This window comes from Cherax quadricarinatus, chromosome 91 (assembly GCF_038502225.1).
Source record: "Cherax quadricarinatus isolate ZL_2023a chromosome 91, ASM3850222v1, whole genome shotgun sequence".
In the NCBI taxonomy this organism is placed as follows: domain Eukaryota; kingdom Metazoa; phylum Arthropoda; class Malacostraca; order Decapoda; family Parastacidae; genus Cherax; species Cherax quadricarinatus.
In genome coordinates, this window is record NC_091382.1 from 1,805,749 (window position 1) to 1,821,853 (window position 16,105).

At 41.1% G+C, this 16,105-nt stretch overlaps 1 protein-coding gene across 3 annotated transcripts in view; it reads right to left on the reverse strand.

Annotated features, from left to right (window-relative positions):
• LOC128704926 (protein split ends-like) overlaps window positions 1-15,782 on the reverse strand; it is a 407,345-nt gene extending 391,563 nt beyond the window's left edge. For all 3 annotated transcript variants that reach the window (XM_070104316.1, XM_070104317.1, XM_070104315.1), the window contains exon 1: window positions 15,562-15,782. In XM_070104316.1, coding sequence (XP_069960417.1) covers window positions 15,562-15,644 — 83 coding nt within the window. In that variant the 5' untranslated portion in view covers window positions 15,645-15,782. The remainder of the gene's footprint in view (window positions 1-15,561) is intronic.
• Window positions 15,783-16,105: the final 323 nt, after the last annotated feature.

The window sequence follows — 16,105 nt, forward strand, 5'->3', positions numbered from 1 at the left end:
GTAGGGCCAGCGGGCCGCCAGCAGCAACAGCCTAGTTGGGCATGCAAACGCCAAACAAGCCTGGCTCATTCTACAAGATTGATGGACTGAACACATCGACTCCAGGCTGAGGGACTGATTACCTCATACTCCTCCTCTCCTTACGCCTTCCTCTTTGTATTGGACTGATGAAGCCACTGTGTGGCGAAACGTTTCCTGAATAAAGATTCCCATATGCTGCATAAGTGTCTCAATCTTCAACTTGTCGTTTTTTCAAACCGTTCATCACAAGCCTGGCTCAGGGCCGGGCTGCGTCAATAGCAAAAAACGCGAAACCCATCAAAAGTATATATGGTGAAAAAAAAAGGTACAGCAAAAGAGACATTGTCAGTCTGTATCTCAACTGTAGACTACAACTTTAAAAAAACTTTTGCCTAAAGATACAAAGTGTAAACGAGAAAGTAATGCAGGAAAAGGCATCCACCTCGAGTTAGACTTGTCAACTGGCCTACTGCGGTATTTCCCACTAGTAGGGGCTTATTTCAGGTTGTAGATTTGGCTCCAGTACCTCTAGTATTGTTGGTTTAGAAAGACACGTAAGCAAATACTGACATATTTATTAGAAAACGTTTCGGTCCTGGGACCTTGATCACTTCTACTTATTACCAAGGTTTATACCACCTCTAGTATTGTGTTCAAGAAGCTTGCATATACCCAGTGCTTAGGAACGTCAAGTACATAGAGCATTCCAAACAATATCAATATGAACAGAATGTCCGGGAACCTACTAATTTTCACGAACACTGCGAGAACAATGGAAGTAGATGTTGCAATTTTTAAGCGTCAACTATTCTTGCAACACCGATATGTGGGTTTCAAGACACGTGAGCAAACGCACTGGTATGAAAATGGTACAAGAACACAAGAAAGAAGGCACACTGCAGCAGGCCTACTGGCCCATGCGAGGCAGGTCCAAGTCTCGTACCGGCTAATGCCAATGCCCCAACCTAGTCAGGTTAGGTCACATTCACTTAAGGAGCACAGCACCAGACCTAGTAACACAACAAGCTAGTTAGGTCCAACTCTCAATACCGACAGACTGATAAGATATGTGCAACTGTTAGGCATCTGTTTTCCTAAACGTTTCGCCTACACAGCAGTCTTCTTCTGTCGACTACAGAAGTTAGAAGCTACTCTTCTGCACTCGACAGGCGAAACGTTTCGGAATAAAGATACCTAACTGTTGCACATGTCTTACTTATCACACCAATATGACCCTAAAACTCAAAAGGAAAAAGTACTACAACTCGACACAAGCCACAACATTCACTGCCTGGGAGAATAAACAAGTGAAAAACAATCTCACCAGCCACATACTGTCTCATACTGGGAAGGAAATTTAAATATAACTAATGAATGTATTGTATTACTATTTATAAAGCTGTTCATGTTACCAAGGACTAGTGATGTACGAGCAAACACAAGCTCTTGGCTGCCATGATTACCAGGGTAAAAGGAGAATATATGGCAAGCAAAAAATAGTGGAGGAAGGGGGTGGATATTGGCAGATATGGGAGTGTGTGGCAAGTCTTCCCCAGTGGAACCACTCGCCCTCATGACTGCGGCCATTACATAGTCTCTCCTCCCCTCCCATCGTGGGGGTACCTTTATGGTCCTCAAAGGACACCAATGGAAATAAGTCACGTTGACTTTTTGGGGGAGTTATACTAGGTAATCTACACATATCCTGATACGTATAATTTATGTAACTATTTATGTGTACCTATACCTGAATAAACTAAGGTTTTTAATAAAATAAAGCAATGGCTAAAATCTGTTCGCCTCCCATCCTGCATGAACTGTATGACCCCTACGAGTTTAGCACTTCCAGGAAAATACGTTGTCCTCTAACCGTACTTGGGATTTAGCTGGAACCAAAGCGTTTGTACCTTATATTTAAGGTACGCTCTATGCACTATGGTCATGACAGCAGAAATAAATCTGCACTAATATCAAACATGTTTTTACGTTTAAAACTCAGTAAATGCACACAGATGTACAAATTTATATAGACATACATATATCCATATACACACACCTCTGTATAAGCCCAGGGTATGTCTTAATGAAAGATTATTAACGAAAAAATAAGAATAGTCGAGTATTTGAATCTTGGTTCAAATACATTGCATAACCAACGCCGCAACTATGCCCAGCTGAAGAGTTTACAATAAGTAGAGTTCACAATCAGCATGGATCGTGATTAGAGTTCCCATCCATTCTTTAGTATATTCACTGACTTCATAAAGGACCCCAATGGAAATAAGTCACTTTGTCTTACTTTTTTGGGTTATCCCAGGTTCTGTACACATATGCTGCTATGTATGATAATTCTATGTAACTATTTGTGTATACCTAAATAAACTTACTTACTTACTTATTCATTACAATGCAATTTTGGGTTTATGGTCTATATGGCTTACAGGATGAGAATAGATGTACCATAAAAGCTTCTGTGGCTGTGGATGAGACGGTAGGATCACAGCTGCTACTGCTGCCGCTGATACAATCATGTCACAGAAGTGTTGGTTGTAAAGTCATCCTATCGTTACCACTGGCCTGAGTGGTTAGTGTTAGTTAGGACTGCTATATACATGAACTACTTGTTCAAGTCTCCGCCCATTCTTCCCTTCACACATTTATGTATATGCACGTATGTGCATATACATAAATGTATTATGGTGTACATTATATATTATGATATATATATATATATATATATATATATATATATATATATATATATATATATATATATATATATATATGCAAAACAACCACTCTGAAAGAATAGAGAAATTCCAAGCGCTTTCGTGACTACTCACATTATCATAGTTCCTTGATAATGTGAGTAGTCACGAAAGCGCTTGGAATTTCTCTATTCTTTCAGAGTGGTTGTTTTGCATATTCTGAAATCACCTGTTTACTGTGATCTTATTGCATATATATATATATATATATATATATATATATATATATATATATATATATATATATATATATATATATATATATATATTTAGTGTGCACATACCAGTGTAGTTTATATATACACAGGTGCATATCTCAGTGTCTAAATATTTACAGAGGTGTCTACATCTCGCTAGTATAAGGACACGGATAAGACGCACAAATACATACACGCATGTGTACGTGCACATTTCGGTGTACACACACACACACACACACACAGTAGTCTGCCCTGAATCCAGACATTACCTGTGATGGCCTGATCATGTAGACTATTGTTACTTGCGGTTCAATACACCACAACCTGGCTGATCACTAACATTACAAAACTTTGGCGCAGGCATCTATGAGAACCTCATTCTAAACTGACAACTTCATTACCACAAGAGTAATTTCGAGAAGTGTATTGCTAATGTAGTAATAGCCCTTCGGGGGTGCTTTGATCCAAGGAATTAGAGCTACTCGCTGCTTCATTGCATGAAACTGGATTGTCACACACATTACTAGACTAGAACTCAGAAGAAACAGTGCTTCTTTCTGAACATTACAGAAGGAAAAGTCTCAAAACTGGTCACAGGTATATCACAAGTCACTTGTAATAAAAATGTCCTGGTCAGAATTCTTATTAAGTCATCACTTTAAACATTAACTTCATTAGCATATTCATTCCACAAGAAATTTATTGCCACCGTAGCAGAGCAAGAGCAATGTCTGGTGTGAGAGGCATGCAAGTGGGACTGCAGCTTTCACTAAATGTAGTTTCCATAATGTTTGGGTCATGCTTTCACCAAGCGCAACTGAGTGGGTGTTATCACCCCCCCAGCCTTCACACCGTCTTTGAAGCTGCCATAGTTAATGAACCAATATTGACGTTCTTTACGATATTCTCATTTTACTGAACCCCCCCCCCCCCAGCTCAGGCTGATATTTCATCACTAAGAGTAAACCCGTCCCATGTTATGAAATATGACAGGAAACCGAAGTTGCCTCTGATCCCACCACGTCACTCGTTACCTGTCCATCTGGGTAGCGAGACAGAGTAACAAGCGGGATCACCCAAGGATCAGCACTAGAGCCACAATTATTCCTCGTATGTAAATTGGCTGCTTGGGTTTAATATAAACACGTGCGAGGATGCTTAGAAGCTTTAAAACCCGTAATGTTTGCACTGGACTAGTCGCAGAGGTAAGAGGTGTACACTGTGAGGAAGCAAATGAACTGTAAATTAAAACTCTGGGGAGAAAGACTAGGAAAATAGTGTGAAACATGAGAAGAAACAATGGAACCTCCCTACCGGGAGTTGCTTCCAAAGGTCACCGCCTCCGTGGCCCAGTCCCGGACCAGGCCTCCTGGTTGCTGGCTTGATTTATCAAGCTGTTCATGTTCGCCGTCCGCAGGCCAACATATGCACCACACCCTGGTTGATCAGGAACTATTTTGAAGAATCTCTAGAGTTCCTTCTTGAAGGCAGTCATGGGTTTGTTGATCCCCCTTATGTATAAATGGAAGGTTTTTAATTGTCAGGGTCCCTTAACACATGATGAGTTATTGTACTCATTACTATCTTCTCACTGGAGGTATCCTGCACTGTTTTCCAAGCCGCCTGTGTTCACAAGTATTAATTTTGGTTTGTAAGTTTAGAACCAATCCTCCAGTATCTTCCAGGTGAAGATTATATCTGTCTCTTGTCTATGTTCTAAGGAGATTTCTAGAGGCTTTAAGATTTCCAGTAATTTACGTGCTTAAGAGAGTTTATACAAGTTGCAAAGATTCAGTACATTAACCAGGGCAGCAATTTCGCCTGCCTTGAAGGAAGCCATTAGTACACAGCAATATTCCAGCCTGGAGACAACGAGTAACCTAAAGAGTATTATCACTGGCTTGGCATCTCATGTTCTGAAGGTTCTAGTTATCCAACCTATCCTTTTTTTTCAAATGTGATAACATTGTGTTCTGAATGTGAGGTCTCTCACATTTGACTTGCATTCTGTCAAGTGGTTCAAACTGGTCTTGTACTTCAATCTTATATTTATTTCCTCCATTCTTCCGTGATGAATTAACTGTAATTTATCATCACTGAACATCACACTGTTGTCAGTAGACCACAAGACTTGGCTTATATCAGCTTGAGGCTTGCTTGTCTTCTATGGATGCCATTTTTACAAATGAGTATTGTCTGCAAACGACGATACAGCGCTGAGATTTATTTGTCAGAAATGAGAATGGGAAAAGAGTGAACTTTACACTCTAGGAAAGTTAAAAATCCATCTGACCACCTCAGTTATTCATTTTGCACACATTTTGTGTGCAAGTACCCCATGACTTTTGCAAATTCAGTGTTTTCTACATCTGCATTTTGTTTAGTCTTAGATGCACTTGAAGACATGTAATGGTCCAGCAATTGCTGCAATTCCACATAATTGGTAATCTTGCTTCTTAAAATAGTTTGAAAAAATCTTTATTACGAGTGATATTAAAGCTACTGGTACATAGTTTTTTGCTATTTCTGTGCAACCACCTTTGTGAAGTGGGACAAAAAAACCCGTGGTTTTTAATGACTGCGAGATGACTAGTGCCTAGGCTTCCTCATGGAATATTTAAGGCATGTGATAAGGTTTCTTGCATTATTTAATGAACATCGAGTTTCATGAGTCTGGGTTCAGGGTGGAATGCAAAAGCATGAAATCAATGGCAGTGAAGTTAGAATTATATCAGATTAAGATATTTGCAGTATTTTTGGGTCTCATTCATGAAGAACTCATTTGAATTGTCAATCTTTAGGTTGATTAATGGTTCGTTGAACCGAGTCATATTGAGACGAAGCATTTCATTCATTTTTTTGTCATCATCTGCGTATGTCCTATCGCCTTTAATCAGTGGCCTGATACTAGACATTTTTGACTTGGATTTTACATATTAGTAGTAGTATTTTAGATTTCTTTCAATTTCAACTTACAGCTTTTAGCTCCCACCGTCTCTCCTGTATGATGTGTTCAATTTATGTTCAGCGTTTTCTAATTATCCAACTGGTGTTACTTTGTGCTGCCTCTGAGGAGGCTGTATCAGGGGTCTTCACTTACAAAGGTCATGCCTCTTCCTTTCTAACCTCCACCATCTCCTTTGTAAGAGCATGTGTAATCTCCACTATCTCCTTTGTAAGAGCATGTCTAGAGCACATTTCTAATGCCACCAAACTCATCCTCTCGATATACTACTTTAGAAACCATACCCCGACCGGGATTGAACCCGCGGTCAGAGAGTCTCAAAACTCCAGACCGTCGCGTCTGGTTATGGTTTATGTCTTGCCAGCGAATTTTAGTAAGCCCGCGATTTAACTTCCAGCTGATGTCCCTATTGTTAAAATTTAATTTGAACATACCCTCGTGACTGAGCGTGTTTTGCTAATTATGATCAGTGGGTATGTATGTCTAAACTTGTTAGGTTGTGGTCTGAGTTTACTATCTTCGACACTATGATGTTCCGAACTAGGTTTTCATTATTAGTGAATACAAGGTTTAATTTTTTTGTCACTAGTACAGTTGTGCAAGATTCGTTCAAAATAAAAGTATCATCCAAGAAACGGTATCGTTCACGCAACAGTATTAGCCTGTAGTGTTAGTGGAGTCTAATGCAATGTTTGCAGCCTTCACAGAGACTCACACAAAAGATCACTTTGACAGTGAAATATGGATAAGTGGTTACAACCTTTTTAGATGCGACAGAAAAAACAGGCAACAAGGGGGGGTTGGCCTGTATGTCAAAGAGTCCCTTATCTGCACGGAGTTGCTGAACACCACAAATGAGGTAGTTAAGTTCTATCAATAAAGATCGAGAACCAAAACCTAGTCATTGTGGTTGTATACAAGCCACCAGATGCAACCTCACAACAGTTCAAGGAACAGCTACTGAAAATCGATTACTGTTTGGAAAACCTTCCAGCTCCATCCCCAAACATCTTACTGCTTGGTGATTTCAACCTAAGGCATACAAAATGGAAGAATGTAGCAAATAATGTTATAGCTGAAACAATCCCCGGAGGTAGCGCAGATGAAAGGTCACACACCCATGAGCTACTAAGTCTCTGCGAAAAACACACCTTAAGCCAGCAGATAGTGGAGCCAACAAGACTAGAAAACACACTTGACCTTATCTTCACAAATAATGAGGACCTGATAAGAGACATAAAAATATCGAAAACAACTAATTCCAATCACAATCTAATCGAAGTCCAGACGTACATGCATAGGGGTCCTGAACAGCAGAATGCATGTACCTGTGAAGGTGTCTTCACAAAATACAATTTCAACAACAAGAACATCAACTGGGACCAGGTAAACCATGTCCTAAACGAAACATGTTGGGAAGATGTCTTAAATGACATGGATCCAAACCAGTGCCTTGAAAGGATCAACTTCCTGGTAGCCGAAGCATGTTCTAGGCATATTCCCCTAAGAAAGAAGAAGAGCTGGAGTAAACTGGAGAGAAAAAGACGCTCCCTCTACAGAAGACGACGAAGAGTCACTGAGCTCCTCAGGAGTGCTAGAATATCTGATACACGAAAGGAGGCGCTGACCAGGGAAGTGGAAACTATCGAACTTAAGCTAAATGACTCTTACAGGAACCAGGAGAGGCAGGAGGAGCTTAAAGCTATTAGTGAAAATGAAAGAAATTCAAAATATTTCTTTTCATATGCCAAAAACAAGGCAAATACCACATCTTGTATCGGGCCCTTACTCAGACAGGATGGGACTTACACAGATGACAACAAGGAAATGAGTGAAATATTGAAATCCCAGTACGACTCTGTGTTTAGTGAACCACTAATCGGTCTGAGGATCGACGACCCAAATGATTTCTTCATGAATGAGCCTCTAAACTCCATAAATGTATGCCAGATTTCCGACATTACCCTAACTCCAATAGATTTCGAAAAAGCCATTGACAACATGCCTATGCACTCAGCCCCGGGCCCAGACTCGTGGAACTCTGTTTTCATTAAGAACTGCAAGAAACCCCTCTCGCGTGCCCTAAGTACACTATGGAGGAGGAGCTTGGACATGGGTGAAATTCCACAGTCACCTAAAAAAAAAAAAAAAAAAAAAAAAAAAAAAAAAAAAAAAAAAAAAAAAAAAAACGGATATAGCCCCACTCCATAAAGGTGGCAGCAAAGCATTAGCTAAGAACTATAGACCAATAGCTCTGACGTTCCACATCATAAAAATCTTTGAAAGAGTGCTAAGAAGCAGGATTGCAAATCACCTGGATTCCCAAAATCTGCACAATCCAGGGCAACATGGGTTCAGGGCAGGTCGCTCCTGCCTCTCACAACTACTGGATCACTATGACATGGCCTTGGATGCACTGGAAGAAAATCAGAATGCAGATGTAATATACACAGACTTTGCAAAAGCATTTGACAAATGCGATCATGGCGTAATAGCCCATAAAATACGTGCTAAAGGAATAACTGGGAAAGTGGGGAGATGGATCTTCAACTTCCTAACAAATCGAACACAAAGAGTAGTGGTCAACAGAGTTAAATCGGAGGCTGCCATAGTGAAGAGCTCTGTTCCACAAGGCACAGTACTCGCCCCCATCTTATTCCTTATCCTCATATCAGACATAAACAGAGATATACACCACAGCACCGTATCATCCTTTGCGGATGATACTAGGATCTGCATGAGGCTGTCATCTGCTGAGGACGCGGTTAACCTCCAAGAAGATACAAACAAAGTTTTCCAGTGGGCAACGGTAAACAATATGATGTTCAATGAGGACAAATTCCAACTACTCCGTTATGGAAAACTGGAGGAGATAATAACTAGAACAGAGTATACTACTGACTCCGGCCATACAATAGAGCGGAAAAATAATGTAAGGGACCTGGGAGTAGTAATGTCTGAGGATCTCACTTTCAAGGATCACAACAGTGCCACGATCGCACGTGCAAAGAAAATGATAGGATGGATAATGAGAACTTTCAAAACGAGAGATGCCAAGCCAATGATGATCCTTTTCAAATCAATTGTTCTCTCTAGGCTGGAATACTGCTGTACATTAACATCTCCATTCAAAGCAGGTGAAATCGCAGATCTAGAGAGTGTACAGAGATCCTTTACTGCACCTATAAGTTCTGTCAAGCACCTTAACTACTGGGAACGCTTGGAAGCACTTGACTTGTACTCGTTGGAACGCAGGAGGGAGATATATATCATAATCTACACTTGGAAAATCTTGGAAGGAATGGTCCCAAATCTGCACACAGAAATCACTCCTTACGAAAGTAAAAGACTGGGCAGGCGATGCAAAATTCCCCCAATAAAAAGTAGGGGCGCCATTGGTACACTAAGAGAAAACACCATAAGTGTCCTGGGCCCAAAACTGTTCAACAGCCTCCCATCAAGCATTAGGGGAATTGCCAATAAACCCCTGGCTGCCTTCAAGAGAGAGCTGGACAGATACCTAAAGTCAGTGCCGGATCAGCCGGGCTGTGGCTCGTACGTTGGACTGCGTGCGGCCAGCAGTAACAGCCTAGTTGATCAGGCCCTGATCCATCGGGAGGCCTGGTCATGGACCGGGCCGCGGGGGCGTTGATCCCCGGAATAACCTCCAGGTAGTCTCTGTTAGTGACTAACATACAGATCCTCCCTTGCTGTCTGTTTCACCTGGTCACATCCTAGTAGACTGCAGTCAGTAATCCACATATTGTGATCTCAGTAGCCTTTAACGTGGTTTCTGTAAGGACTGCAAACATTGCATTCGACTCTGTGATGAGACCACTGATGAATGGTATACAATACTGACAAGATGAATAATTAGAAATGTGCAACATTGGGTATCTGTAAACGTTTTTGCCAGCCAGTGCCTTTATCAATACAAATTCATAGACATAATATAGTCTTCTCATTATGTCCTTGAAATTTTATTGATAAATCCACTGGATGGTAAAATGTCTACAAATATAACCAGACCTAATTCATCAATAGTATTTTATTTCTGCTATACCTGGTTTAGACCCTGAACGTTAGCAAATACAAATGAAGTCATGTTTGCTGCTGTGCTGGGGGCGCTCGCTTTTTGGCTAGATTCAATATCTGTGGTTCTGGTGGGCTAGTTGCTGGATTTGTTTCCAGTCCAGGATGGTTTACCTGGAGAGGGGTTTCGGGGGTCAACGCCCCCGCGGCTCGGTCTGAGACCAGGCCTGGTTCCTAGGTGGACCAAACTAAAATTACAGGTGAGGCCTCATGAACTAGAGGACTAAGAAATACTTTTTTTCAATCTTACCATGATAGGAATAAACTTGATATGGTAAAAACACGCTACACAGTTATGAGAGCAGGTGTGACTGTTCAGAAAGACAGAAACTATTACTATTATTATATTCACGAGAAATAGCCCCCCCCCCCAAAAAAAAAAAAAATATATATTGTTGATGAAGGCTAGGAGCCAGAACTCCTGCTCTCCACACCTCTCCCAAGTCTGCAATGTTTCGTATGACATGCCTCTGAACTACCTATGGAGACTATGGACATGGAATCATGCTTTGACAAACCCAGTTAACACAACATGGAGGTGTTAACACAGTCAACATGGAAGTGGTGTTAAAGGGGCTGTCTGGCAACGGTAGCCAAGGCAAAAGCCCGAGGTTGTGAGGCACGGTTCATAACTGTTAGGTCGTGCAATGTTCAAGGCTAGGCTTAACTCTGAAAATGTGTGTATATTAGTGACGTGCTAAGTATCGGTACGAGTGGGTTTTGGCCAATTTTTGGGGTATTGGTGGAAAAAAATGGGTGACACTATCACATGGCTGTGAGGGGTTACTCTCTCTCACACACACAGGAGCTAGGATTGGACCCCTCCCCCCCTCCCCCGCAACCACAAAAGGTTAGCGCACACACTATCGACAAGTGCCTTTGACAACCAGTAACTAACCCAACAAGAAAAGTAATGAGCAATGACATCATCTCAGGGAAATTAAGTTGCGTGCGTGCGTGTCAAGATAGGTGTAGGTAGGTAGGTAGGTAGGTAGGTAGGTAGGTAGGTAGGTAGGTAGGTAGGTAGGTGTAGGTGTAGGTGTGTGTGTGTGTGTGTGTGTGTGTGTGTGTGTGTGTGTGTGTGTGTGTGTATGTGTGTGTGTGTGTGTGTGTACTCACCTAGTTGAGGTTGCAGGGGTCGAGTCCAAGCTCCTGGCCCCGCCTCTTCACTGGTCGCTACTAGGTCACTCTCCCTGTATCATGAACTTTATCATACCTCTGCTTAAAGCTATGTATGGATCCTGCCTCCACTACATCGCTTCCCAAACTATTCCACTTCCTGACTACTGTGGCTGAAGAAATACTTCCTAACATCCCTGTGATTCATCGGTGTCTTCAACTTCCAACTGTGTCCCCTTGTTACTGTGTCCAATGTGTGTGTGTGTGTGTACTCACCTAGTTGTGGTTACAGGGGTCGAGTCATAGCTCCTGGCCCCGCCTCTTCACTGGTCGCTACTGTGTGAGGGTGAGTGTGTGTGTGAGAGAGATCCACTTCCTCGTCAAAGGATTCCTAATGGAAATAAAGCATTTTAACGTTACTGAGTTACCCGAAGTAATTTACCCACAACTAACAAGTAAACCTGTATAATATACGTTAATAATTTTATCCAACTCATTCCACTCTTCTTCGCCAAGTCCTTCAAACTATTGTTATTCATGGGCAACTAAACAAATAAAGGGTCAATTACAAGGCAATGAGAGAGAATTTGATTTGATATAACAATTATATATTATTATTATTATAATCAAGGGGGAAGCGCTAAACCCGGAGGATTATACCGCGCCTGGGGGGGGGATGTGGAAGGCATTCAGGCTTAATTCGGGGAACTGGAGCACAGATCCAATTCCCTAAATCAAGAGCCCCTCACCAACATCAAGGAACCTTCCTTGAGGGGATAACAATTATATAGCTCCAGTTCTTTTAACCAAGAGACATACAACAGCATCAAGAACAAAATTCTACAACAGCATCAAGAACAAAATTCTACAACAGCATCAAGGACAAAATTCTACAACAGCATCAAGGCACTTGGCTTGAAGGGAGTACTTCCTAACATCTTATGGTTCATCACTATTTTTAACTGACCTGTGTATTCTTGTTACTGACACTTAATTCAGTCTGCCTATCTGCCCTTCCATTCATTTATCACGTTCTACACTGTAATCGTCTCCCAATTCGGCAGGTCGAGTTCCTTCGACAATTATAGCTGCCATCACAATCAAAACACATTATAAGGCACTCCATCAGAGCATTCACATCGCATGGGCCAGTAGGCCTGTTGCAGTGTTTCTCCTTTCTTATGTTTTTAAAATGTATCACAATCAAGTCAATGCCACATAACTATAGAAGCTGACACCATACAGTATTACCACACTGCAACTAAAATACTTATTGCAACTAAACCTAACCTCATGCATATCTAAAAGAACTAAAGGTTTGCAACTTGAGTAGTCCCAGAACTAAGGAGAACGCACCATGAACAGAAATATCTTCAAGGGACGATCTACCTTTGATATACCTTTACCTTTGATGAATTCTGAGTGTTTTTCTACTCCCGGAGCCCAGGTACGGGGCAGGCTCGTCTGGTGTTTGCCTGATCAACCAGGATGTTGCTGTTACTGGAGGGATGCTCTAATGCTGGAGGGGGGGGGTGCTCTTGATTCAAGGAACTGGAGCTTACTACTACGATTTCGATTCCCTATGAATGTAATTATTATTATTACACCATTTATAGGGAAGCTCTAAAATCGTAGGGGTCATACAATGCCTGGGGAATGAGAGGCAGATTCTATTCGATCCAAGGGAAGAACAGATCCAATTCCTTGGATCATGAGCCCCTCACTGGAATCGAGGAACCTCTGATAGGTAGAGACCATACAACAATTGGACAACAGATGTACTTAGGTCTGACCCAGGAAAGAGGTAGCTCCATTTCCTTGGACCAAGAGCCCTCCACTAGCACCAAGGCGTCTCTCCATCCCTTGAGATTTCTTCTGGGACTACCCTAGTTGCAAATCTTGAGATCTTTTATATCTCAGGTTGGATTGCAATTATTTTGGTTGCAGTGTGACAATGCTTTGATTGTGATGCCAGCTTTGTGATGTGGCAATTTTAATAAGCGTCTTTTGACTGATGTGGCCGTGTTTTGAGTGTAATGTGGCTTATTTTTATTGTAATATGGCTGTTGTGACAGCAGTTGATTGTGATACGTTTTGACTTTTGTGACAGTGCTTTGATGATGTGGCGTTACCTTGTTTTACGGCTATTATGAGCGGGGATTGTGTATAATGTGCCAGTTGAATGTTCTGACTGTTCTGTAAAAGTGCTTTGTGATGTGACTGTTTTGATTCTAATATAACAATGGATAGATTGTGATGTGGCAATTGTGGGTGTAATAAAGCAATTTTGATTGTGATGTTGCAGTACACTGGTTCTGATGTTGCAGCGTTCTGATTGTGATATTTCAGTGTTGTGATGTTTGGCAGTGATGTGAGTGTGATGTTGCAGTATCCCGAGTGTGATGTAGCAGTTTTGATGTGACAGTTTTGAAGATGTGGTCAATCTGATGATGTGGCAGTCTTGATGATGTGGCAGTTTTGATGATGTGGCAGTTTTAATGTATTTTGATGGTTATCAGTGTGTACACAAAACTACACACATCCATCCTAAAGGAGTATCACATTAGAGTTCATAGTCTGTGTTTGTTTTAGTCTGTGTTAATAGTAGTGTTTGCTAATGTGCATTTGTAGTAGTGTGTATACTTATGTGCACGTGTAGTATGTGTAATTAGTTGCATTTGTAGTAACCTACGTACATCTGTAATGTGTGTAATTAGTTGCATTAGTAGTAACCTACATCTGTAATGTGTGTAATTAGTTGTATTTGTAGCAACCTACGTACATCTGTAGTATGTGTAATTAGTCACATTTGTAGTAACCTACGTACATCTGTAGTATGTGTAATTTGTCGCATTTGTAGTAACCTACGTACATCTGTAATGTGTGTAATTAGTTGCATTTGTAGTAACCTACGTACATCTGTAGTATGTGTAATTAGTCGCATTTGTAGTAACCTACGTACATCTGTAATGTGTGTAATTAGTTGCATGTGTAGTAACCTACGTACATCTATGTGTAATTAGTTGCATTTGTAGTAACCTACGTACATCTGTAATATGTGTAATTAGTTGCATGTGTAGTAACCTACGTACATCTGTAATATGTGTAATTAGTTGCATTTGTAGTAACCTACGTACATCTTTGTGTAATTAGTTGCATTTGTAGTAACCTACGTACATCTGTAATGTGTAATTGGTTGCATGTGTAGTAACCTACGTACATCTGTAATATGTGTAATTAGTTGCATTTGTAGTAACCTACGTACATCTATATGTGTAATTAGTTGCATTTGTAGTAACCTACGTACATCTGTAATATGTGTAATTAGTTGCATGTGTAGTAACCTACGTACATCTGTAATATGTGTAATTAGTTGCATTTGTAGTAACCTACGTACATCTGTAGTGTGTAATTAGTTGCATTTGTAGTAACCTACGTACATCTGTAATATGTGTAATTAGTTGCATATGTAGTAACCTACGTACATCTGTAGTCAAAATTTTTCCTTTATTTGTAATAAGAATCAAAGTTTGATAACGTCTAAGGTGCATAAGGACCCAAGACGCAGCATTATATATTAAAAATGGCGCCTGGTGAGTCTTGTCTTTAAACTGACACCCAACACGTAGTGTCATAACCCCTGCCAAGATCCCTACATAACCTCATATCTTATGTGGAATACATGTTGTAGCGTCGATCTACGACAAATTAAACTAGAATTACCATAAAACTGATCTCCGGCAAGTGTCCAACATTCTTCAGGATGCGTGTCAGTGGGCGACTTTATACCTGGACATTTTAAGGGGTTAAATGGCCAGAGTTTTGACCAGTTTTACCTACATAGTGAAATTTGGGACAAACCTGAAGGGTAATATTAAATTATGAGATAAACCGTAGACCAATGAGTGGGTGTGAGGTTTAAACCTCTGATAGTTGGCAAGGTCAGGGGGTCAGCCAGAGGTCATATACTCACCCATGAGCAGTCATCACTGGGTAATAAGTAGAAGTATACCATACCAAGGTGCTCCATGGATCCTCAGGAGTCATCAATATACCCATCCAGGACGTACCTACGCCCGTACCCGCCGCCCACGGCCAGCTTTAGGGGCGTGGGTATAACCGCCCCTTTGGGCGTCAACTGCTGGAGCACATATATATATATAATACACATTATATATATATAATCAAGCACCAGCAGCGTACTGCAGACGTGATTCTGAACATTTAAACCCTAAAAACCTAAACCACTGCACTGGTCGACCACACCCACACACACGCACCAACAGACAGCACATATAAAACAGCGCAAATACTGCAGCAGCACAATAGCAGCAGCTGCTAGCACACAAACCAGGCCAACCATTAAGGCAGCCACCATCTCCACTGACTCACGTACCGTTTAAAATGTTCCTTAATTCTCTCTTCACTTATGTTCTCGGGTAAATTTCCTACCCAGAGATGCCGTGTCTCTCTCACCATCTTGCTCCAACGTGCACATGGGGATGTATCGAGTTATCCTACTCCATATTTAAGCACTCATGTAAATCCTCTAATGAAAGAGTGCATGATCCTCACTTCACAAAGTTCCAAACCAAACTGATGACGGTGTCTCCTAGGTGACGTCCCAGGCGGGCTCGATGAAGCTCACACACTAGTTCCACCACACAACAACTACACTCACACCCTGAGAACCTTCTACCTAAGCGAGTCTATTCATCTTGTAAGCTCACACAATAGCCAGTACTCCAATCTCATGGCTTACCAAAGCTAATATTCCATTACACATGCATAAACCTACTGGATCACTGTGTAACTGAAGTTAGCATCTCTATCACAATTACCCTGAGTCCTGGCTTCAATTTATAATAAATAGACAAACAAGAATTTAATATATAATATGGAAAAATTTGGCACTGAACCCCAAAATCCCAACACGAGTC